We start from the raw sequence: 27,194 nt of genomic DNA, 5'->3' as shown, positions 1-27,194 counted from the left end.
TAGCGCCATTCGACGGCCAACACCGCGGTTCCTGGTGTGTCCGCTGTGCCGTGCGTGTGATCATTGCTTGTACAGCCCTCTCGCAGTGTCCGGAGCAAGTATGGTGGGTCTGACACACCGGTGTCAATGTGTTCTTTTTTCCATTTCCAGGAGTGTATATTTGTCCAATGAATACCCGTTTATCATATGCATTTCTTCTTGGTGTAGCAATTTTAGTGGCCAGTAGTGTACATCATATGTTGCTGCATGTGAAATTTAGCTAACATACTGCATTTTTCTTTAGAGTTTGGAGGAGGTCTCTGTTACCAATCTCGACAAAACTGATCTTATGTAACAAACTAATTTTCCGATTATACTCGCCAGTGACAAATCCAGAATCAAATATTCGAACACCCCTGACATCTCACATACGTTCTGAGATTTTGACACGAAATTTCGACAAATGGTAACACACAAAGAATAGAATATTTTGCAACATGCTTAATATGTGAAACTTCATCATATACTGAGTTTTTAAATGGACACACCCCGGTTTGACTGTATTGTTGTTCATTTAATTCGACCCAGGTTTCGGCCTTTTATGCCATCTTCAAGTGATTAAGTTTATGTCATTAACATATATTTCAGGAAATCAAGTTCAAAAATGGCCATAAATTAAGAAAAATATTCGCTTCCCATATTTCTTAATTTATGGTCCATTTTGAGCTTGATGTCCTGCAATATATTTTTTGTTTATTTACACGTTTAGTTCCGTATGACGAAACTGAGGAGCAAATCTTCAAGTTCACGAAACGTCTCAGTACATGAAATTACAACATAAAAATAATAACAGATAAAATAAAATGTTTATGAACCCAAAAAAGTGAAGCCATAACTTTAAGCAAACGCAATCAACAATATAACATAAGAATCAGCTTAATTTTTCAAGGAACGTCTCAACAGAATAGAAGGAGTGACCCATGAGGTAATTCTTCAGTTTCAATTTGAAAGCCCGTGGATTACTGCTAAGATTTTTGAATTCTCGTGGTAGTTTAATGAAAATGGACGCAGCAGTATACTGCACACCTTTCAGCACAAGAGTTAAGGAAATGCGATTCAAATGCAGATTGGATTTCTGCCTAGTATTAATTGAGTGAAAACTGCAAATTGTTGGGAGTAAGCTGATATTATTAACAAGAAACGACAGTAAAGGATATATATATTGAGAGGCCAATGTCAAAATACCTAGACTAATCAACAGGGGGTCACAAGAGGTTGGCAAACTTATACCACTTATTGCCCGAACTGCCCCTTTTTTGAGACAAAAATATCCTTTTAGAATGTGAAGAGTTATAACAAAATATAATACCATACGACATAATAGAATGAAAATAAGCAAAGTAGGCTAATTTTCGTGTTGAACTTACTTCAGATACCGTTCGAATAGTAAAAATGGCAGCATTAAGCCTTTAGACAAGATCCTGAATGTGGGCTTTCCACGACAGTTTACTATTACCGTGTGCTGCCAGAAGGAATCACATAAAAAAGAAGAGGTTAAAAAAATGGTTCAAATGCCTCTGAGCATTATGGGACTCAACTGCCGTGGTCATAAGTCCCCTAGAACTTAGAACTACTTAAACCTAACTAACCTAAGGACAGCACACAACACCCAGCCATCACGAGGCAGAGAAAATCCCTGACCCCGCCGGGAATCGAACCCGGGAACCCGGGCGTGGGAAGCGAGAACGCTACCGCACGACCACGAGATGCGGGCGAAGAGGTTAAAAAATAAGAGCAAAGCAGACATCTTTTAACTGTGAGACTCGCAATGAAATATAAATACACATGTCACTTGGAAATTATGTCAGTCCCCCAACAAACTATTTGGCTGTACTACCTAAATATAAAATTTTATTTCCCTTCTTCCACAACTTTCCGGAGCAGTGAAGCCTTGGGAAGTATTTGTGACTGTTTCCCTTTCCATGTTTATTTATTCTCTGTATTGAGTGAATGCTCCTTCAACCTCTTAAAGGCCAGTTTTTAATTAGATTTTTCCTTTATCCCTCAACAAAAAATAAATGTAATCGCACATCAGCATTTAAACAGAACTGCCTGGTTATCTAGGTTATCTACATCTACATCGGTACTCGGTAGATTAGATTTAAGTGCTTCACAGAGGGTTCATTGAACCATCTTCACAATTCCTATTATTCCAATCTCTTACAATGCGCGGCAAGAACGAACACCTATCTCTTTCCGTACGAGCTCTGATTTCCCTTATTTTATCACGGTAATCGTTTCTCCCTATGTAGGTCGGTGTCAACAAAATATTTTCGCATTCGGAGGAGAAAGTTGGTGCTTGGAATTTCGTGAGGAGATCCCTCCGCAACGAAAAACGCCTTTATTTTAATTATGTCCATTCCAAATCCTGTATCATTTCAGTGACTCTCTCCCCCCTATTTCGCGTTAATACAAAACGTGCTGCCTTTCTTTGAACTTTTCGATTTACTTCGTCAATCCTATCTGGTAAGGATCCCACACCGCGCAGCAGTATTCTAAAAGAGGACGGACAAGCGTAGTGTAGGCAGTCTCCTCACTAGGCCTGTTGTATTTTCTAAGTGTCCTGCCAATAAAACACAGTCTTTGGTTAGCCTTCCCCCACAACATTTTCTGCGTGTTCCTTCTGATTTAAGTTGTTCGTAATGGTAATTCCCAGGTATTTAGGCCTTTAGATTTGACTGATTTATCGTGTAACCGAAGTTTAACGGTTTCCTTTTAGCACTCATGTGGATGATCTCACACTTTTATTTAGGGTCGATTGGCAATTTTCGCGCCATAGAGAGATCTTTTCTAAATCGTTTTGCAATTTTGGATCTTCTGATGACTTCACAAGTCGATAAATATCAGCGTCATCTGAAACTTCCTGGCAGATTAAAACTGTGTGCCGGACCGTACTCGAACTCGGGACCTTTGCCTTTCGCGGGCAAGTGCTCTACCATCTGAGCTACCCAAGCACGACTCACGATCCGTCCCCACAGCTTCAATTCTGCCAGTGCCTCGTCTCCTACCTTCCCAACTTCACAGAAGTACATTCTGGATCAGCGTCATCTGGAAACAACCTAAGGCGGCTGCTCAGATTTTCTCCCAAATCATTTATATAGTAAGGAACACTTTATTGGGGAACGCCAGAAATAACTTCTGTTTTACTCGACGACTTTCCATAAATTACTCCAAACTGTGACCTCTCTGACAGGAAATCACGATACCACTCACGTAACTGAGACGATACTCCATATGCACGCAATTTCACTACGAGTACAAGCCGCTTGTGTGGTACAGTGTCAAAAGCCTTTCGGAAATCCAGAAATGCGGAATCAGTCTGAAATCCCTCGTCAATAGCACTCAACACTTCATGCGAGTAAGGAGCTAGTTGTGTTTCACAAGAGCGATGTTTTCTAAATCCATGTTGGCTGTGTGTCAGTAGACCTGTTTCTGGTTATGAAGAACTTTCTCTGCACCTATGGCTTGTGAACACTTCAGTGCCATTCTGTGCGATAAAAAGACAGTTACTAGAACGCTGGGAGTGTGCAGGTCCGCAGCAGACAATCAAGTGAGGTGTCCACCCCTTCAGAACAACCATTTGGACTTGCGCAGTGCGAGGGTGCGAATGCGTTTCTGCGCATGTGTCATGTTATTTTACACCAGCTCTGCAGAACTACATTAACTGGGTACACCTCTTGCAAGATGGCAGCATGGAAACATTTGCCATCTCAGATTTTCACTATGACACGGCAAACAAATGAAGTGCTGAGTACCATAAGGGCCTAAGCACACTGTCATCGATTTTGATATTGCAGCATGTATGCCAACTAGCTCTGCAGATGACGAAGAAATTGAAGAAATGTATGATGATATAAAAGAAATTATTCAGATAGTGAAGGGAGACAAAAATTTAATAGTCATGGGTGACTGGAATTCGAGTGTAGGAAAAGGGAGAGAAGGAAACGTAGTAGGTGAATATGGATTGGGGCTAAGAAATGAAAGAGGAAGCCGCCTGGTAGAATTTTGCACAGAGCACAACTTAATCATAGCTAAAACTTGGTTTAAGAATCATGATAGAAGGTTGTATACATGGAAGAACCCTGGTGATACTAAAAGGTATGAGATAGATTATACACTCCTGGAAATTGAAATAAGAACACCGTGAATTCATTGTCCCAAGAAGGGGAAACTTTATTGACACATTCCTGGGGTCAGATACATCACATGATCACACTGACAGAACCACAGGCACATAGACACAGGCAACAGAGCATGCACAATGTCGGCACTAGTACAGTGTATATCCACCTTTCGCAGCAATGCAGGCTGCTATTCTCCCATGGAGACGATCGTAGAGATGCTGGATGTAGTCCTGTGGAACGGCTTGCCATGCCATTTCCACCTGGCGCCTCAGTTGGACCAGCGTTCGTGCTGGACGTGCAGACCGCGTGAGACGACGCTTCATCCAGTCCCAAACATGCTCAATGGGGGACAGATCCGGAGATCTTGCTGGCCAGGGTAGTTGACTTACACATTCTAGAGCACGTTGGGTGGCATGGGATACATGCGGACGTGCATTGCCCTGTTGGAACAGCAAGTTCCCTTGCCGGTCTAGGAATGGTAGAACGATGGGTTAGATGACGGTTTGGATGTACCGTGCACTATTCAGTGTCCCCTCGACGATCACCAGTGGTGTACGGCCAGTGTAGGAGATCGCTCCCCACACCATGATGCCGGGTGTTGGCCCTGTGTGCCTCGGTCGTATGCAGTCCTGATTGTGGCGCTCACCTGCACGGCGCCAAACACGTATACGACCATCATTGGCACCAAGGCAGAAGCGACTCTCATCGCTGAAGACGACACGTCTCCATTCGTCCCTCCATTCACGCCTGTCGCGACACCACTGGAGGCGGGCTGCACGATGTTGGGGCGTGAGCGGAAGACGGCCTAACGGTGTGCGGGACCGTAGCCCAGCTTCATGGAGACGGTTGCGAATGGTCCTCGCCGATACCCCAGGAGCAACAGTGTCCCTAATTTGCTGGGAAGTGGCGGTGCGGTCCCCTACGGCACTGCGTAGGATCCTACGGTCTTGGCGTGCATCCGTGCGTCGCTGCGGTCCGGTCCCAGGTCGACGGGCACGTGCACCTTCCGCCGACCACTGGCGACAACATCGATGTACTGTGGAGACCTCACGCCCCACGTGTTGAGCAATTCGGCGGTACGTCCACCCGGCCTCCCGCATGCCCACTATACGCCCTCGCTCAAAGTCCGTCAACTGCACATACGGTTCACGTCCACGCTGTCGCGGCATGCTACCAGTGTTAAAGACTGCGATGGAGCTCCGTATGCCACGGCAAACTGGCTGACACTGACGGCGGCGGTGCACAAATGCTGCGCAGCTAGCGCCATTCGACGGCCAACACCGCGGTTCCTGGTGTGTCCGCTGTGCCGTGCGTGTGATCATTGCTTGTACAGCCCTCTCGCAGTGTCCGGAGCAAGTATGGTGGGTCTGACACACCGGTGTCAATGTGTTCTTTTTTCCATTTCCAGGAGTGTATAATGGTAAGACAGAGATTTAGGAACCAGGTTTGAAATTGTAAGACATTTCCAGGGGCAGATGTGGGCTCTGACCACAATCTATTGGTTATTACCCGTAGATTAAAACTGAAGAAACTGCAAAAAGGTGGGAATTTAAGGAGATGGGACCTGGATAAACTGAACGAATCAGAGGTTGTACAGAGTTTCAGGGAGAGCATAAGGGAACAATTGACAGGAATGGGGGAAAGAAATACGGTAGACGAAGAATGGGTAGCTTTGAGGGATGAAGTAGTGAAGGCAGCAAAGGATCAAGGAGGTAAAAAGACGAGTGCTAGTAGAAATCTTTGGGTAACAGAAGAAATATTGAATTTAATTGATGAAAGGAGAAAATATAAAAATGCAGTAAATGAAGCAGGCAAAAAGGAATACAAACGTCTCAAAAATGAGATCGACAGGAAGTGCAAAATGGCTAAGCAGGGATGGCTAGAGGACAAATGTAAGGATGTAGAGGCTTATCTCACTAGGGGTAAGATAGATACTGCCTACAGGAAAATTAAAGAGACCTTTGGAGATAAGAGAACCACTTGTATGAACATCAAGAGCTCAGATGGAAACCCAGTTCAAAGCAAAGAAGGGAAAGCAGAAAAAAAAATGTTCCAAATGGCTCTGAGCACTATGGGACTCAACTGCTGTGGTCATAAGTCCCCTAGAACTTAGAACTACTTAAACATAACTAACCTAAGGACAGCACATAGCACCCAGCCATCACGAGGCAGAGAAAATCCCTGACCCCGCCGGGAATCGAACCCGGGAACCCGGGCGTGGGAAGCGAGAACGCTACCGCACGACCACGAGATGCGGGCAGGAAAGCAGAAAGGTGGAAGGAGTATATAGATGGTCTATACAAGGGCTATTTACTTGAGGACAATATTATGGAAATGGAAGAGGATGTAGATGAAGATGAAATGGGAGATACGATACTGCGTGAAGAGTTTGACAGAGCACTGAAAGACCTGAGCCGAAACAAGGTCCCCGGAGTAGACAACATTCCATTGGAACTACTGACGGCCTTGGGAGAGCCAGTCCTGACAAAACTCTACCATCTGGTGAGCAAGATGTATGAGACAGGCGAAATACCCTCAGACTTCAAGAAGAATATAAGAATTCCAATCCCAAAGAAAGCAGGTGTTGACAGATGTGAAAATTACCGAACAATCAGTTTAATAAGCCACAGCTGCAAAATACTAACACGAATTCTTTACAGACGAATTGAAAAACTAGTAGAAGCCGACCTCGGGGAAGATCAGTTTGGATTCTGTAGAAATGTTGGAACACATGAGGCAATACTGACCTTACGATTTATCTTAGATGAAAGATTAAGAAAAGGCAAACCTACGTTTCTAGCATTTGTAGACTTAGAGAAAGCTTTTGACAATGTTGACTGGAATACTCTCTTTTAAATTCTAAAGGTGGCAGGGGTAAAATACAGGGAGCGAAAGGCTATTTACAATTTGTACAGAAACCAGATGACAGTTATAAGAGTCGAGGGACATGAAAGGGAAGCAGTGGTTAAGAAGGGAGTAAGACAGGGTTGTAGCCTCTCCCCGATGTTATTCAGTCTGTATATTGAGCAAGCAGTAAAGGAAACAAAAGAAAAATTGGGAATATGTATTAAAATCCATGGAGAAGAAATAAAAACTTTGAGGTTCGCCGATGACATCGTAATTCTGTCAGAGACAGCAAAGGACTTGGAAGAGAGTTGAACGGAATGGACAGTGTCTTGAAGGGAGGATATAAGATGAACACCAACAAAAGCAAAACGAGGATAATGGAATGTAGTCGAATTAAGTCTCGAATTAAGTCCAGTGATGCTGAGGGAATTAGATTAGGAAATGAGACACTTAAAGTAGTAAATGAGTTTTGCTATTTGGGGAGCAAAATAACTGATGATGGTCGAAGTAGAGAGGATATAAAATGTAGACTGGCAATGTCAAGGAAAGCGTTTCAGAAGAAGAGAAATTTGTTAACATTGAGTATAGATTTAAGTGTCAGGAAGTCATTTCTGAAAGTATTTGTATGGAGTGTAGCCATGTATGGAAGTGAAACATGGACAGTAAATAGTTTGGACAAGAAGAGAATAGAAGCTTTCGAAATGTGGTGCTACAGAAGAATGCTGAAGATTAGATGGGTAGATCACATAACTAATGAGAAAGTATTGAATAGGATTGGGGAGAAGAGAAGTTTGTGGCACAACTTGACCAGAAGAAGGGATCGGTTGGTAGGACATGTTCTGAGGCATCATGGGATCACCACTTTAGTATTGGAGGGCAGCGTGGTGGGTAAAAATCGTAGGGGGAGACTAAGAGATGAATACACTAAGCAGATTCAGAAGGATGTAGGTTGCAGTAGGTACTGGGAGATGAAGAAGCTTGCACAGGATAGAGTAGCATAGAGAGCTGCATCAAGCCAGTCTCAGGACTGAAGACCACAACAACAACAACAACAACAACAACAACATCATGTATGAATTCACCTGACGTCTGCTGCTCTTATAATGAACCAGCTTTATCTGTCTCTGTAACTCCACACTGTATATATATCAACAGTCACGAAATGCAATCTCACTGATTTCTCGGATATTCATTTCCATTAGGGTTCAAAGTACAAAGCGTAATTTTGTTACTCTACGTTGCTCAGTTGTTGTCTGGGGTTCACAACGTACTTTAGTTTCTCCATGATGTACATAATAGTAGTGCTACATAATCAGAGGTATCGGCAGTTTTATCTGAACCTCAAACTACAGAATGTGCTTAATGAAAATGATATTACCGAGGACTGTGATTGTTGGAATAGATCATAATTGTGTTTGTGATGAATTTAGTATTTGTTCTTTATTAGTAATTTTTGAGAACATTTCTCGTGGAGAATGTTCTAATCCTAATTTCACTTTAATTATAAACTTTACGACATCCAAAAGACACTATTGTCCCTGACCTATGTATGGAAATTCATGTAACATTAATGGTGTATATAATCTTAAATATTAATTAAGCTTCATAACAAAGTGTGTATATTATTTTTGCAAGGGAAATATAGCATGTTGGGACTTGGTTAAATAACAGTTTAAACCTATGAAACAGATAGTTTTTCTATAAATTTGATTTTCACAAACATGTATTTTTCTCCAAACTTTGTTTGTGTCTTTGAGCCCCTTCGTAGTGCCTCAAATGTGGTTTGGTACTCGAATGTGGCCTACGCCAAAACTGTACTACTGTACAGAATACAAACCAAAAACGGACAGCCCCGGGTGCAATTGAAGTTTTTTAAATGGAGAGAGTGTTCGATTCATTTTATTCAAACAGTCATGCAGTTGATACCACCGCGGCAGAAAGCGTTACCACATCCACAGATTATTGAAGTTATTCTGGCAACCGAATGCATCAAGGTGTGAGTGGACTGTCCTCAGATGACATATGGGAGTCAAACGTACATCGCCTATTGAAGTGTAATTCACGCCGTCTGATATTGTGGCGAGCCGATATGGACATATCATATAAGTGCGAAACTTTGTTTGATATCGGAGTAATGTCGCAAAAATGTTGCGTGATGGCTTAGGTTGATAAGCAAAGCAGGAACAACATAACATTCTACGCCTGCCGCTGTATTCACTGCTTGCGTTATGAGCTCCGAAAAAAGAGGTGCAAAAAGTACTGGAATTGCCGTTGGCTGTTTTCAGGTTGGTTGTTTGATTTGGGGGAGGGGACCAAACAGCAAGGTCATCGGTCTCATAGGATGAGGGAAGTATGGGGAAGGAAGTCGGATGTGCCCTTTTCAAAGGAACCATCCCGGCATTTGCCTGTAGCGGCTTAGGGAGATCACGGAGAACCTAAATGAAGATGGCCAGATGCGAGTTTAAACCGTCGTCCTCGCGAATGCGAGTCTAGTGTGCTAACCACTGCGCCACCTCGCTCGGTGCGATTTTTAGCATCTGCATCTATGCTGCGCAAAGCATCGTGAAGTGCAGTGTAGATAGTGCTTTCTATTGCACCTCGTGTTAGGGTTATTTATCGTTCCATTTGTATAGAGAGTGCGGGAAGTATGAATGGTTATACGCCTCTGCCTGCGCAGTAATAACTCCATTATGCATTGAGGGAAAAGAAATCGCAACATAAAAAAGTTAATGTGCAGTTATGCGATTTCGGGCATACATTTGTTTGGGTAACATATTTAAATAATTGACATTCCAAGATCACTGATTAATGTAACTGCGTGGCAATCTGTTGCAAACACGTGATGCAGATACATTAACAGTGTAACCGCCAGATTGTTGATTGAAAGCATGCCAACGTGCATGTATAGTGCAGGTGTCGGATGTCAGACTGTGGTATGGAGTTCCATGCCTGTTGCGCTTGGTCGGTCGAGACAGGAACCGTTAACGCTGTTTGTGGATGGCGCTGGATTTGTCGTCCGAAGTTGTCCCCTATGTGCTATGATCTGGTGATCGAACAGGCCACGGCATCACGTCAAAACACCGTAGAGCATGTTGGCTTGCAACAGCCTTGTGCGGACGAGCGTTATCCTGCTGGAAAACACTGCCTGGAATGCTCTTCATGAATGGCAGTACACAGGTGGTACATACAAATTTTCAGTCAGGTTGAGTGGGATAAACGCCAGAGTGTTCATACTGTCATGCGAAATCGCTCTCCAGACCATAACTATAGGTGTCAGTCCAATGTGTCTAACACGCAGACAGGTTGGTTGCAGACCTTCTTCTAACCAACACACGGCCGTCACTGGCACCGAGGCAGATCCAGCTCTCATCAGAAAATACTTCACCTTACCTTCCAATGTGCTCTCGCTTGACATCGCTGAAGTCGCAAATAGCAGTGGTCTGGAATCAGCGGAATGCTCACTACAGGGCTGAGTCACCCTTGAAATAATCGAATTGTTACAGTTCGTTGTGTCACTGTGGTAACAACTGCTGCACGAATTGCTCATGCAGACCCAGCACGATGCGCCAGAGCCATACGCCGAACAGCCGGCCGGAGTGACCGAGCGGTTCTAGGCGCTACAGTCTGGAACCGCGCGACCGCTACGGTCGCAGGTTCGAATCCTGCCTCGGGCATGGATGTGTGTGATGTCCTTAGGTTAGTAGGTTTCAGTAGTTTAAGTTCTAGGGGACTGATGACCTCAGAAGTTACGTCCCATAGTGCTCAGAGCCATTTGAACCATACGCCGAACACACTACTCTTCCTTATCGGCAATGGCCGTCCGAGTCCGATCTTCTTGCGACTGTACATTCTCGTGACCACCGCTGTTAGCACTCATGTACAATGGCTACATTCCTGCCAAGTCTTTCTGCAGTACCGAAGAAGGAAAATCCAGCTTGTGGTAGCGCTGCCGCGCGTGATAGCCGCTTGGTCTAAAGGCCCGTCCACACGCAACGATCTGTCTGCGCAAATGTCTGCGCACATCACATCTGCGCAGACAGATCGTTGCGTGTGGACAGAATATTTGCACCAACCTGAGGTGTGTGCAAACCTGGAAGTTGGAGTTGGAGGTTTGAGCGAAACCTCTCAAATCTGTGGGTTCAAACCACATCTGCGCAGACAAGTTGGAGCGTGTGGACAGGAGATCGCCGCAAATCTGGCACGAAACAGCTGTTTGCTCAGTCTAGTGTTTGTATTTGTGCGCATAGGGCACTAAAATGACTGATACTCGTCAGTGTTCTAAAGAGTTTGTAAGTGAATTCATTGAAATATATAGAAACTACCCATGTTTGTGGAAGATTAAAAGTAAAGAATATAGTGCCCAAGACAAAAAGACAGCAGCATACAATGCTCTAATTGAAAAATTGCGGACAGTTGACGCCTCGGCAAACAGAGAAACGGTAATAAAAAAAAATTCGTTGCGAACTGGCGAAATTATTTGCAGATGGATGTCGAAACTTATAATTATCTCTTAAAGCTTGTAACCCCTCATTATGAGAAAAAAAATACTTGTATGAGAAGGGCAATTTCTCCTCATAAACGGCTGGCGTAACATCAAGATTCCTAGCAACAGGAAGGAGCTACAAGGATTTGGAATTTTCAAGTTCAATATCGAAACAAGCGTTGAGTAAAATAATACCCAACACATGTGAAGCTATTTACGCTGTCCTGAAGAATGAGTTCATGAAGGCAAGTCAAGTAAATTAAGTCTGTCAGCGAACTGTTTACCGAAAAGAGTTATCCAAAGTTCAGAAATCTAGATGATCTGGTGTAAGAGTAGATCAAGTATACCAGCCAACGTTATGGTATTTTGATCTGCTTGGCTTTCTTAGTGATCAAGAAACGCCAAGACCAAGCAGGAGTACAACTGAAGATGAAATTGGAGTGTCAGTGTGCGAGGAAATGGAACACGAGGTAATGTAAAACAAAACAGGTTCGCCCTGCAACTCTCGCAGTAAATGTACGTGAGAAAACTGCTTTCGCTTTAGCAGCCACTGTCCACACCAATTTTGACCGCCTTCTCTGTTTCCTGCGGTTGGTCTGAATGTTTTTTTTGCAACACAAGCTGCGGACACAGAGAACAACAGAACTTCCTCCATTTCTATATTTCAAAATAACTGAATTATGTTTTTGACGTCTACGGGGAGCGTAGTCGCTTGCCACTGATATTCCTTTTCTACACCGACAGATGGCGGGCGAGTAGTAGATTGAGGTTTGTGCTTCAGGGTTTGTGTCGTGTGAACACACCACATTAGCAGCGATCTTTTGCATGTACAGACATCTGCGCCAATGTCTGCGCAGACGGATCGTTGCTTAACAAGAGTGATAGGGCGCAAATCGCAGAATATCTGAGTGACCACCATCAAACGTTCATTTCTGAGGAAGAGGATGTGGAACAAAAATGGAAAAAATTCAGAAACATCGTCCAGTACGCCTTAGATAAGTTCGTACCGACTAAGGTCCAAAGCTAGGGGAAAGATCCACCGTGGTATAACAATCATGTACGAAAGGTACTACGGAAACAAAGAAAGCTTCATCATAGGTTTAAGAGTAGTCGAATCATAGCTGATAAGGAAAAGCTGAACGAAGCGAAAAAGAGCGTAAAGAGAGCAATGAGAGAAGCATTCAACGAATTCGAACATAAAACATTGGCAAACAATCTAAACAAGAACCCTAAAAAGTTTTGGTCATATGTAAAATCGGTAAGCGGATCTAAATCCCCTATTCAGTCACTCGTTGACCACGATGGCACCGAAACAGAGGACGACCGAAGAAAGGCAGAAATACTGAATTCAGTGTTCCGAAACTGTTTCACTGCGGAAAATCGTAACACGGTCCCTGACTTCAGCCGTCGCACGGACGCCAAAATGGAAAATATTGAAATAAACGATATCGGAATTGAAAAACAACTGCTATCACTTAGTAGCGGAAAAGCATCCGGACCAGACGAGATACCCTTAAGATTCTACAGTGATTATGCTAAAGAACTTGCCCCCTTTCTATCAGCAATTTATCGTAGATCGCTGGAAGAACGTAAAGTACCTAGCGACTGGAAGAAAGCGCAGGTCGTTCCCATTTTCAAGAAGGGTCATAAATCAGATGCGAATAATTATAGGCCTATTTCGCTTACGTCAATCTGTTGTAGAATAATGGAACATGTTTTGTGTTCTCGTATTATGACGTTCTTAGATAATACAAATCTCCTTCATCATAACCAACATGGATTCCGCAAACAGAGATCATGTGAAACTCAGCTCGCCCTATTTGCCCAAGAAATTCACAGTGCCGTAGACACTGGCGAGCAGATTGATGCCGTATTCCTGGACTTCAGGAAGGCATTTGATACGGTTCCGCACTTACGTTTAGTGAAAAAAAATACGAGCTTACGGAATATCGGACCAGGTTTGTGATTGGATTCAGGATTTCCTAGAAGAAAGAACACAACATGTCATTCTTAACGGTTCAAAATCTGCAGATGTAGAGGTAATTTCGGGAGTACCGCAAGGAAGCGTGATAGGACCTTTATTGTTTACAATATACATAAATGACTTAGTTGACAACATCGGTAGCTCCGTGAGGCTATTTGCAGATGAAACGGTTGTCTACAAGAAAGTAGTAACATCAGAAGACTCGTACGTACTCCAGGAAGACCTGCAGAGGATTAATGCATGGTGCGACAGCTGGCAGCTTTCCCTAAACGTAGATAAATGTAATATAATGCGCATACATAGGGGCAGAAATCCATTCCAGTACGATTATGCCATAGGTGGTAAATCATTGGAAGCGGTAACGACCGTAAAATACTTAGGAGTTACTATCCGGAGCGATCTGAAGTGGAATGATCACATAAAACAAATAGTGGGAAAAGCAGGCGCCAGGTTGAGATTCATAGGAAGAATTCTAAGAAAATGTGACTCATCGACGAAAGAAGTAGCTTACAAAACGCTTGTTCGTCCGATTCTTGAGTATTGCTCATCAGTATGGGACCCTTACCAGGTTGGATTAATAGAAGAGATAGACATGATCCAGCGAAAAGCAGCGCGATTCGTCATGGGGACATTTAGTCAGCGCGAGAGCGTTACGGAGATGCTGAACAAGCTCCATTGGCGGACACTTCAAGAAAGGCGTTACGCAATACGGAGAGGTTTATTATCGAAATTACGAGAGAGCACATTCCGGGAAGAGATGGGCAACATATTACTACCGCCCACATATATCTCGCGTAATGATCACAACGAAAAGATCCGAGAAATTAGAGCAAATACGGAGACTTACAAGCAGTCGTTCTTCCCACGCACAATTCGTGAATGGAACAGGGAAGGGGGGATCAGATAGTGGTACAATAAGTACCCTCCGCCACACACCGTAAGGTGGCTCGCGGAGTATAGATGTAGATGTAGATGTAGATGTGGACCGGGCTTAAGGCGCTTTGTACGTTTTGCGCGGCTCGCCCCGTAGGAGGTTAGAGTCCTCCCTCGGGCATGTGTGTGTGTGTGTGTGTGTGTGTTGTTCTCTGCGTAAGTTAGTTTAAGTTGGACTAAGTACTGTGTAAGTCCCGATGACCGCAACTATTTGGTCCCTTAGCAACATTCCACAAAATAAAATAAAAATTTGTAGTAGCGCTATTACACGTCCTCGTTTATATTCAGTGAGGTATTGATAACGGCGTCTTTGTCGCCTTAAGGGCATTCTGCACTAACATCAACTGACCACGTCGAATCGCAAAGGTAGCCAACACTCACGACCATTATAGCGTTTGTTTAAAGCAACCCTGATTTGCATCTTCATAGTGGCGCTGTTTAGACGTGATCTTTCAGATGCAGAAACACGCCTTCCAACTTTCGTTTATGTCGTTTTGCTTATTTTTTCATAGTTCCACACAACTTCTTCCTGTTTTCTCGATTGATCTGTGTTCAGTTTTTCGAGGCCTATCCACTGTGCCAACGTATAACTAAATCTGAGGGGGGTGCGATGGGGAGGTTCCCTTGTAAGGAACCAAACTACTGAGGGCATCAGTCCCTAGACTTACACACTACTTAAACTAACTAATGCTAAGAACCACCAACCGACCCACCCACCCACCCACCCACACACACACACACACACACCACATGCCAGAGGGAGCACTCGAACCTAAGACGGCGGGGGGGGGGGGGGGGGGCGCAAACCGTGGCAAGGCGCCTGAGACAGCGCGACTGCCTCGGGCGCCCGGTATCGAAGGGTTTCAATCATGTTTCCACATTTTTGTCCAAACCCTGAATGCAGAGAACCAAAGACAGTAAAAAAAAGAGTAGGAAAAATGCTCTGATAGCTTTACAGTGTGACTGTGAAGAAAAATGCTAAATGTGAACTCGACTGATAGGATGGTGAATGGAAAGCAGTTCTAAGATTAGATTAGATTAAATTAGATTAGTACTTTTTCCATAGATCATGAATACGACACTTCGTAATGATGTGAAACGTGTCTATACAATATATTACATTACACAAAATATTACATGACACTTAATATTTTTTGTGGAGGTTAGGGAAATAACCCACTTACTATATCCAAAAATTCATCTAGTGAGTAGGAGTTGCCATTAAAAAATTCTTTTAATTTCCTTTTAAATGCTATATGGCTATCTGTCAGACTTTTGATGATATTAGGTAAGTGACCAAAGACTTTTGTGGCAACTTATTTACCGTCTTCTGAGACAAAGTTAGATTTAACCTTGAGTAGTGCAGATCATCCTTTCTCCTAGTGTTGTAGCTATGTACACTGCTATTATTTTTGAATTTGTTCCGATTGTAATAACAAATTTCATAAGCGAATATATATATTGTGAGGCTACAGTGAAGATCTCTAGCTCTTTAAATGTCTGCAGAATGATCTTGGATGAGCTCCAGCAATTATCCTGATTACACGCTTTTGTGCAATGAACACCCTTTTACTCAATGATGAGTTACCCCAGAATATGCCATACGAAAGTAGAGAATGAAAATAGGCGTGGTAAGCTAATTTACTGACAAGGGAACTCCCCATCGCACCCCCCCTCAGATTTAGCTATGAGTTGGCACAGTGGATAGGCCTTGAGAAACTGAACACAGATCGATCGAGAAAACAGGAAGAAGTTGTGTGAAACTATGAAAAAAATAAGCAAAATATTCAAACTGAGTAGTCCATGCCCAAAATATATAACATTAAGGATGATACTACCTCAGTAGCGCCGTGGTCCTTTGGTTAGCGTGAGCAGCTGTCGAACCAGAGGTCCTTGGTTCGAATCTTCCCCCGAGTGAAAATTTTAATTTTTTTATTGTCATACAATTATCAAAGTTCAGGCGCACACACACACAATCAACTTCGTTCTCCAAAATTCCAGGACATGTTCAGATTTGCTTGGACATATGAAGGATTTGACGGTCTACACACGGAAAAATTTGAAAACGTTAAAAACATATGTTTTTTACAGAGCACAGGGAAAACTGTGCGACTGTTGCAGTCATTTGTTGCAGTTTATGTGCCCATCTCTTCCCGGAATGTGCTCTCTCGTAATTTCGATAATAAACCTCTCCGTATTGCGTAACGCCTTTCTTGAAGTGTCCGCCAATGGAGCTTGTTCAGCATCTCCGTAACGCTCTCGCGCTGACTAAATGTCCCCATGACGAATCGCGCTGCTTTTCGCTGGATCATGTCTATCTCTTCTATTAATCCAACCTGGTAAGGGTCCCATACTGATGAGCAATACTCAAGAATCGGACGAACAAGCGTTTTGTAAGCTACTTCTTTCGTCGATGAGTCACATTTTCTTAGAATTCTTCCTATGAATCTCAACCTGGCGCCTGCTTTTCCCACTATTTGTTTTATGTGATCATTCCACTTCAGATCGCTCCGGATAGTAACTCCTAAGTATTTTACGGTCGTTACCGCTTCCAATGATTTACCACCTATGGCATAATCGTACTGGAATGGATTTCTGCCCCTATGTATGCGCATTATATTACATTTATCTACGTTTAGGGAAAGCTGCCAGCTGTCGCACCATGCATTAATCCTCTGCAGGTCTTCCTGGAGTACGAACGAGTCTTCTGATGTTGCTACTTTCTTGTAGACAACCGTTTCATCTGCAAATAGCCTCACGGAGCTACCGATGTTGTCAACTAAGTCATTTATGTATATTGTAAACAATAAAGGTCCTATCACGCTTCCTTGCGGTACTCCCGAAATTACCTCTACATCTGCAGATTTTGAACCGTTAAGAATGACATGTTGTGTTCTTTCTTCTAGGAAATCCTGAATCCAATCACAAACCTGGTCCGATATTCCGTAAGCTCGTATTTTTTTTCACTAAACGTAAGTGCGGAACCGTATCAAATGCCTTCCTGAAGTCCAGGAATACGGCATCAATCTGCTCGCCAGTGTCTACGGCACTGTGAATTTCTTGGGCAAATAGGGCGAGCTGAGTTTCACATGATCTCTGTTTGCGGAATCCATGTTGGTTATGATGAAGGAGATTTGTATTATCTAAGAACGTCATAATACGAGAACACAAAACATGTTCCATTATTCTACAACAGATTGACGTAAGCGAAATAGGCCTATAATTATTCGCATCTGATTTATGACCCTTCTTGAAAATGGGAACGACCTGCGCTTTCTTCCAGTCGCTAGGTACTTTACGTTCTTCCAGCGATCTACGATAAATTGCTGATAGAAAGGGGGCAAGTTCTTTAGCATAATCACTGTAGAATCTTAAGGGTATCTCGTCTGGTCCGGATGCTTTTCCGCTACTAAGTGATAGCAGTTGTTTTTCAATTCCGATATCGTTTATTTCAATATTTTCATACTGTCCTTGATGTTGCTTATTTTGCGCATGGACTACTCAGTTTGTATATTTTGCTTATTTTTTTCATAGTTCCACACAACTTCTTTCCGTTTTCTTGATTGATCTGTGTTCAGTTTTTCAAGGCCTATCCACTGTGCCAACTTATAACTAAAGCTGAGGGGGGTGTGATGGGGAGGTTCCCTTGTGAGATGTATATCGGCAAAATTTGCAATGACCCTAATAGCATAATTAGCTGAACTCAAACGTTTCAGCAGATCTTCAGTGTGTTTTTTCCAGTTCAATCCCTCATAAATGCATACACCTAGAAATTCTGAATATTCTACCTTATCTACCGATTTATGATCGAAGTCTATATTTATTAATGGAAAGGAAATAAACTGGTGAAAATGACAGGAACGAAGCAAATATCTCGCTTTTGGGACAAAACCGCACAAAACCGCGAATAAATTGCCTGCGACGAAGAGTTAGATGGAATGATTGCAGGGAAGACAGCTAGAGGATGGCGACCACTTGGAATACTGCATGACGTTAAAATCTTAGACGTTAGCAGCGGGTAAGGGAAGAGACAGCAGATGAAAGTCGGGAGCGCCCCAGTCTCTACCCTGTCGTAACACAGGTACACCAAACAAGAAACGTGTTGTTGTCAGGGATGCGAGATATGGGGAATGTGAAACCCAATGGTTTCAAACGCGTGCGGCGGACACGCAATGTAAACAACGTGTTATGTGGTGCGAGATTTGCCGCCACTGACGTCACAGGCGGTAGCGTTGCTATCTGAGGTCGAGGTCTTCGACCGCAATGTAGTGCGAGTGAATAGGAAAAAATGTAATTCCGTGGTCAGGCTTTGAAGCCAGCGCGATATCGGCCAGCTGCCTCGTCATACCGTGCCTTAAGGAGTCATTAGGGTGCGATATGAAGGGGCAAGGGGTTAGCGGGCCGCTCTCTAGGCCGACGTTGGCTTCTCAGACGCTGGAGCAGCTATTTAGAAGCTCCTCAGTTGACGTCGTGAGGGTGAGTGCTCCCAGTTCCAGCCGTCACAGCAAAAAAAAAACCTCCGTTCCCAGGAACGGAACCAGGGTCATTCGCATAGCACTCAGGTAGGCTGACAGGCGGTTCAGACAGATGGAGCAAGTTACGTAAATTGGTTCCCATTCTAGCAGCATCGTAGGTCTCTGAAGCATTGATCGAAAAAATGGTCAATAATATTGTGCAATTTTTTCCGGACACTCAATAACGTGTAGGGGTGAGATTAAAAGATTGCGTAGAAATATTGAGCCCGTGAAAAACGTATGAAATACACTGGGCGCTGCACTCGGCAACGCCTATATGAGACAACAAGTGTCTGGCGCAGTTGTTAGGCCGTTTACTGCTGCTACAATGACAGGTTATCAAGATTTAACTGAGTTTGAACGTAGCGTTATTGTCGATGCACGATCGATTGGACACAGCATCTCCGAGGTAGCGATGAAGTTGGGATTTTCCCGTACGACCATTTCACGAGTGTAGTGTGGATATCAGGAACCTGGTAAAACATCAAATCTGCAACATCGCTGCGGCCAGAGAAAGATCCTACAAGAATGGGACCAACGACGACTGATGAGAATCGCTCAACGTGACAGAAGCGCAGCCCTTCGGCAAATTGCTGCAGATTTCAAAAAATGGTTCAAATGGCTCTGAGCACTATGCGACTTAACTTCTGAGGTCATTAGTCGCCTAGAACTTGGAACTAATTAAACCTAACTAACCTAAGGACATCACACACATCCATGCCCGAGGAAGGGTTCGAACCTGCGACCGTAGCGGTCGCCCGGCTCCAGACTGTAGCGCCTAGAACCGCACGGGCACTCCGGCCGGCTGCAGATTTCAATGCTGGGCCATCAGCGAGTGTCAGCTTGCGAAACGAAACATAATCGATGTGGGCTTTCAGAGCCAAAGACCCACTCGTGTGCCCTTGATGACCCCACGACACAAAGCTTTACGCCTCGCCTGGGCCCGTCAACACCGACTTTGGACTATTGATAACTGGAAACATGCTGCCTGGTTGGACGAATCTCGTTTCATCGAGCGGATGGACGTGTACGCGTATGGAGACAACCTCGTGAATCCATGGACCCTGCATGTCAGCAGGGGACTGTTCAGGCTGGTGGAGGCTCCGTAGTGGTGTGGGGCGTGTGCAGTTGGAGTGGTATGGGGCCACTGACACGTCTAGATACGACTCTGACAGGTGACACGTACGCAAGCATCCTGTCTGATCACGTGCATCTATTCATGTCCATTGTGCATTCCGACGGATTTGGGCTATTCCAGTAGGACAATGCGACACCACACACGTCCAAAATGGCTCCACGAGCACTCTTCTGAGTTTAAACACCCCCGCTGGCCACCAAACTCCCCATACATGAACATTATTGACCATACGTGGCATGCCTTGCAATGTGCTGTTCAGAAGAGATCTCCACCACCTCGTACTCTTACAGATTTATGGACAGCCCTGCAGGATTAATGGTGTCAGTTCCCTCCAGCACTACTTCAGACGTTAGTCGAGTCCATGCCACGTCGTGTTGCGGCAGTTTGCGTGCTCGCGTGGGCCCTACACAACATTAGGCAGGTGTACCAGTTTCTTTACCTCTTCAGTGTATATTACGCTGCCTGGAAATACCGCGCTTCATGTGGACAGTATTGGCAATATCTTTTTCAGCCTCTCACGTGCTACAGCCTCCGCACAACCTTGAGTGCGTTGTTCGTTGTTGTCTTCGTGCTGAAAATGAGTTCCAAACAAGATCAAATAGCGTACTTATCAGAGAGCATCTAAAGGTATAAAACACTGTTGAATGTTAGGGCAGATGAATAGAAAAACGGAGATGGAATGAGTCATATGATTTGCTGTTCAGAAAATGTAGGGGATAGTACCCCATAGCCAGGAAGGAAGATACTTTTATTACGCGAAGTTTTGAGCAAAAGTATGTACAGGGTGGAAAGAAACAGTCTAAAAAGCTTGTAAGGAGAAAGAAACAGTCTAAAAAGGTTGTAAGGATATCACGGGATAGGTTGCGCTGAGAAACAACTATACAGAAAAAAAATTGATACGTTGCGCCGTTTCCGAGTTAATTAGCTTTGAAGTTAATCTAATCAGGCTGTTGGGAGGCGGCGCGCCAGAAACGGTGTCGCCAAACGTGTGTGATTTCGTAAAACCGAAGAAGAGCGACGTAAAAACTGCAAATGGGACGTTAGTAAGGATCTAACCCGAGCCAAAGGTCGAGCGGTCTAGTGCGCTGTCATCTACGCTTTGAGAACATCTGAACTAATTGTTTCTGGCGGGAGGCTTGAATCTGCACGCGCAACGGTTTGATTGGCAGACTTCAAAGCTAATTAACTCGGAAACTGTGCAACGTATGGAATTTTTTTCTTAACAGTTATTGTTCATCACACCCTACCCTGCAACACCCTTAGAAGCTTTTCAGACTTTTTCTGACCACCCTATATAGACAATTCTGTGTGTGCATACATTACTTACCCGAATATAATCCTTTGATGCACTTATTATTGCGTGACACGTTCCCGTAACTATGACTCATATACTTTGACGTCAAACTGAACTCGTCAGTTTCAAATCTTCGAAAGAATTGCCTGTAGCACGGCATCGTAGGCAAGATACACTGAAGAGCCAAGGAAACTGATACACCTGCCTAATATCGTGTAGGCCCCCCGCGAGCACGCAGAAGTACGGCAACACGACGTCGCATGTGTAACGTCTCTTGCAGCGGTCTCTCCGCGATATTTTCAGAAATTTTATAAATTATATAACTCATTACATATCTCGAAATATCTCTTCTTATCTTACTGATTATCAATGCAAAGTAGTTTCAAGCCCAATTATTCCTTGGAGCGTCCATTTACTCCATGGAATAGCTTCTCTGCTATCTGTGTTTTCTCTTATGAAAAGAATGAAGGAATTCTTGCGGATCAGTCGTGAAAGGAGGATGTATATGTATGTATTGTTGAGCAAGTCGCTATCTTGATGAGATTCTGTATGAGAAGGAATTTAATACATGAACTAAACTAAAGTAAGTGTGTTCGCGTATTATTTAACTGATTATTATTGACAGCGTTTGCTTACTACGCTGTGTTGCACGGGATCAGTGGGGAACGTCTGATTTACACTGGACGAACCTGCCGTTTTGTATGCTCAAGATATCCAGTTACTTCAAATAAATAGGCTAACACGGTCTTACCAGCAGATCTCCGGTCTTCCCCATGTGATCACCGAAAGTTAATAATTATTACAAATGTTTCCAGGAGATCGACTGACAATTTTCGTCGCACCGAGACTTCGAAATTGCTTCACTGCCTTATGGAATTTAAGTTAAGCTCAATTTAATCAGGATAGAACAGTATTGAACTGTGTGAATGTGATAAGCCTGCTTTGTGAATGAAAATTCCCTTAACATACGCATGTTTTTTTACTATCCTGATCAGTGAAGCTAAATCAGGCCGGTGTGAGAGAGATTTTTAAATTTAAGATCCCACAAAAAAAAAATATTAAACATGGACTCTACTAATATATGAAGTAGTGCTGGAGGGAATCGACATCAAGGATACTGCAGGGCTGCCCTTTGATACGTAAGAGTACAAGGGGCGGAGATCTCTTCTAAACAGCACGTTACAAGGCACCCCAGATATGCTCAATCACGTTCATGTATCGAGAGTTTTGTGCCCAGCGGAAATGTTTAGAAGAGTGTTCCTGGAGCCACTCTGTAGCAATTCTGGACGTGTGGGGTGTCACACTGTTGTGCTGGAAATGCCCAAGTCCGTCGGAATGCTCAATGGACATGAATGGATGCAGGTGATCAGACAGGATGCTTACGTACGTGTCACCTGTCAGAGTCGTATCTAGACGTGTCAGTGGTCCCATATTACTCCAACTGCACACTCCCCACACCATTATCAATCAGTTTGAACAGTCCGTCCTGACATACAGGGTCCATGGTTCATGAGGTTATCTCCATTCCCGTACACGTCGATCCGCTCGATACAATCTGAAACGAGAACTCGTCCGACCAGGCAGCATGTTTCCAGCCATCAACAGTCCAATGTCGGTGTTGATGGACCCAGGCCATGCGTAATGTTTTGTGTCGTGCAGTCATCAAGGGTACACGAGTGGACCTTCGGCTCCGAAAGCCCATATCGATGACGTTTCGTTGAATGGTTCGCACGCTGGCACTCGTTGATGGTCCAGCATTACAATCTGCAGCAATTTGCGAAAGGGTTGCACTTCTGTCACGTTGAACGATTTTCTTCAGTCGTCGTTGGTCCCGTTCTTTCTGGAATTTTTTCCGGCCGCAGCGATGTTGCAGATTTGACGTTTTACCAGATTCCTGGTGTTCACGGTACACTCGTGAAATGGTTGTACGGGAAGATCCCCACTTCATCGCCACTTCCGAGATGCTGTGTCACATCGCTCGTGCTCCGGCTATAACACAACGTTCAGACTCACTTAAATCTTGATAACCTGCCAGTGTAGCAGCAGTGACCGATCTAACAACTGCGCCATACACTTATTTCCTGTTTACACATCTCTTTATTTGTATACTCATACCTATACCAGTTTCTTTGGCATTTCAGTGAAGTTTAAGCCCTGCCCTGATGGAATTACACCTCTCATTGTAGTATTTTCTTTTTTGATCATAAGGCCGGCCGGGGTGGCCGAGCGGTTCTAGGCGCTACAGTCTGGAACCGCGCGCCCGCTACAGTCGCAGGTTCGAATCCTGCCTCGGGCATGGATGTGTGTGATGTCTTTAGGTTAGTTAGGTTTAATTAGTTCTAAGTTCTTGGGGACTGATGACCTTAGAAATTAAGTCCCATAGTGCTCAGAGCCATTTGAACCATATTTGATCATAAGGATATGGGCGTCCTCAGAAGTTAATGCAGCGGGCGGGGACGGGGCGAAGAAACGGAAAGACTCTAAAATTACAATTTTTTAAAAAATAAATGAGTTGGTCAGTTTCGAGAGGGTCATTGCCAGAAGAACTAAATTTTACAGGCGACGCAAAAAAGTTATTATATCCCAGAAAATTTATGGTTAACCACTCAGTATTGGGGTTACTTTGATACTTACAACCAACAAACAAACGTAGGTTATCCTCTAACTGCTAAAGCCAAAGTACTGTCTCACTGCTGTCACCCACGCAGCGTTAAATTTCGCTAAACGAGAGGTTTAGCAGACTCATGGGAAATGATTTCTAGTGGTGTACGAGTATGAGAATTTTGTAATTTAGCGACTCGGCAGTCGTATGATAACTGGCGGAATGTTTGTGTGCTTAAGCAAGCAGTATTAATTTGCATTTATCTGTTGTTTATTAATACGCACTGCAGTTATAATTATGATGACACGATGCCAGTACATTACGTCACATCTCTCTCTCTCTCTCTCTATCTGAGGCAGCTACTGGAGGCCATCCCAGATATTGCTGGAACAAGTAAATAACATTCTATTCATAATTGGGGGTGATTAGATGGATGTTCTGTTGGCGCAACGTTCATTTGAGAGCGGTATTCAAACCAGTGCCCATTTTCCAGCATGCACAAATCGATGTCCCGTCTAAACGACCTGCGGACGAAATATAAAGTTTCTGTAGTTACATGTTGTGTATGTGGAATGGGACTGTGGCTGTCGTTACAGGTGTGGAGAATCCAAGTCTACAGAAAAGTTTTGGAAACCTACGGAAGACAGTTGAAATTAGTGATCTTTTTAATAGCACAGACGTTTAGGTGAGTTTTCTAGCTACGTGTCGAGTGGCCTGTAGATGAGGTACCGAAACTGGTATTCAAATGAAATAATTCATAAAATTACGACTGTAGGTATTATTTTCTTCAAGATGTAAAGCTTGCATAGTGCGGCGTTTGAAGTCAAACGCGGTTGTGAGTTTGGTTACATAAACACGAGTCTTTAGATATCTTCACAAAAAGAAATCCATTGGGGTTAAACTGCGCGACTGTATGAGCCATTCCTAAGAACCATGGGATACTAACCGTCCTCTGGGGAAAATTTACGTAGCTGAACTGCAAAAAGAGTGTAATATCACTAAATCTACAGCTACAAATAATGGATGCAGTCTCTCTATGATACAAAAACTATCACAAGAAATTAAATCAGCAACAGATAACAAAGCTTCGCACCAGACTACCATGCAAACACCTTTAGAGACACTAGAAAATGTCTCGCTTCCCGCGCCCGGGTTCCCGGGTTCGATTCCCGGCGGGGTCAGGGATTTTCTCTGCCTCGTGATGACTGGGTGTTGTGTGATGTCCTTAGGGTAGTTAGGTTTAAGTAGTTCTAAGTTCTAGGGGACTGATGACCATAGAAGTTAAGTCACATAGTGCTCAGAGCCATTTGAACCACTAGAAAATGTTGCCACTTTTTTGAGGTAGTTTGTCTTAGAAAATAAACAACAGCTTTTGCACAAACGTGGCTCCCGTCAGAGTTTCGAGTCCTCCCTCGGGCATGCGCGTGTGTGTGTTGCTCTTAGCGTAAGTTAGTTTAAGTAGATTAAGTAGTGTGTAAGTTCAAAATGGCTCAAATGGCTCTGAGCACTATGGGACTTAATTTCTGAGGTCACCAGTCCCCTAGAACTTAGAACTACTTAAACCTAACTAACCTAAGGACATCACACACATCCACGCCCGAGGCACCGAGCGAGGTGGCGCAATGGGTAACACACTGGCTTCGCATTCGGTAGAACGGCGGTTCAATCCCGCGTCCGGCCATCCTGATTTAGGTTTTCCGTGATTTCCCTAAATCGCTCCAGGCAAATGCCGGGATGGTTCCTTTGAAAGGGCACGGTCGACTTCCTTCCCCGTCCTTCCATAACCCGACGAGTCCGATGACCTCGCTGTCTGGTCTCTTCCCCCCAAAACAACCCAACCCATGCCCGAGGCAGGATTCGGAGCTGCGACCGTAGCAGCATCGCGGTTCCAGACTGAAGCGCCTGGAACGGCTCGGCCACAACGGCCGGCAGTGGGTAAGCCTAGGGAGCGATGACCCCAGCAGCTTGGTCCCACAGGAACTTACCACAAATTTAAAAAAAAGTAAGAGTATAGGTCGTGGACGCATGGCTGACGAAATGTTGAAGTTTGGGCGTGACTGTGAGTTACCAAATAGCAAGGCGACAGCTCGCGATAAGTGGGAAACACGGGTTCGAGATCTTGTCCGACACAAGTATTTATCGACGTCAATCCATTCTACAGCTGATGGTAGTCCTTATTCGCAATTACGAATTCATTTGGTGTAATCCGATGTAAAGTGTGGGCGGAAAATCGGAAAATATATTCGTCTGCCTTCTAGGGACACTTGATGGCCAAAGCGCTGTTGTTACGTACGGATAGATATCCGAGGATCATTGTCTGTCCCCTCAGACAGTAGCAGTCAGGCACCCTGTTAGGCAGAGATCATTGGATGTCGCTGTCGCTTGCACCTTTCCTAAAGCCAGTACATACTTTTCGTAACGTCACGTCAAAACATTCCACAATGCATTTCAAATGGCGGCAATCACATAGGCAGTCAAAGTACTGCGACGTGACATGAAGGTTTCTCAGGAAAAAAAGTTTTGACGGTGTTGGCGTTCTATTTTCGACGCCCTAACTCATATTATAGTAGTGTATATTGTGTTTTTGTGTCTTCGTAATCTTAATTTTATTATGTACTTCGTTTTCTGTCGCTGATTGCAAAATTTTTCATAGCGGCTTCGATATTTTTCGTCAAAATGCAAAAAGAAACACAATTTTATGAATAGTTTTTGGCAGAGCACTTATTCATTTCCCGCGTATCACCAATGCTTCGCAGAACATAGTTTGGGAAACCAACGTCAATTGTGAATCGGCCGCGCGACTCACCTGGCGGGAAGTTGTCAGGCCTGGAGAATGCGACGAGCATCATGTAGAGCAGCAGGCCCATTGCCAGGGCTGCCAACAGAACCCCGACGAGAGCCATAGTGAGCTTTCGGTGGCACAGTGCGAGCGGCTCTGGTTGTCTTCGCCGTGTGCGGAGCTCTTTAGGGGATTCCCCCACCACCACCTCCCGCCCCCACCAGCAACCGGGACAGGGGCTGCGTCCCCTACTCGGCTGTTCTACATAACTGGGACCTGCGCTTTGATAAGCGGCGCCTTCTGTTACGATCGGAAACATCTGAAGCCTCCTTTGCAGCGGAGCATTCGCAGAGGTTGCACCAGTGTTCGCTACCATTTGCTTGTACATATGAACATGAGCTTGCACTGGGAGGGAATGCAGACAGAACTTCGATATTCAGAGAGTATTATCTCTATG

The 27,194-nt window shown here is 44.2% G+C and overlaps 1 protein-coding gene across 1 annotated transcript in view; it reads right to left on the bottom strand.

Annotated features, from left to right (window-relative positions):
* LOC126109566 (probable cytochrome P450 304a1) overlaps positions 1-26,881 on the bottom strand; it is a 97,885-nt gene extending 71,004 nt beyond the window's left edge. Inside the window, exon 1 of the mRNA XM_049914588.1 lies at positions 26,765-26,881. Within this exon, the coding sequence (XP_049770545.1) occupies positions 26,765-26,861 (97 nt within the window). The 5' untranslated portion in view covers positions 26,862-26,881. The remainder of the gene's footprint in view (positions 1-26,764) is intronic.
* Positions 26,882-27,194: the final 313 nt, after the last annotated feature.

Source organism: Schistocerca cancellata, chromosome 12 (genome assembly GCF_023864275.1).
Source record: "Schistocerca cancellata isolate TAMUIC-IGC-003103 chromosome 12, iqSchCanc2.1, whole genome shotgun sequence".
NCBI classification, from domain to species: domain Eukaryota; kingdom Metazoa; phylum Arthropoda; class Insecta; order Orthoptera; family Acrididae; genus Schistocerca; species Schistocerca cancellata.
The sequence above is the reverse complement of the archived record's forward strand: the minus strand, read 5'-3'. Positions and strand labels throughout refer to the sequence as shown.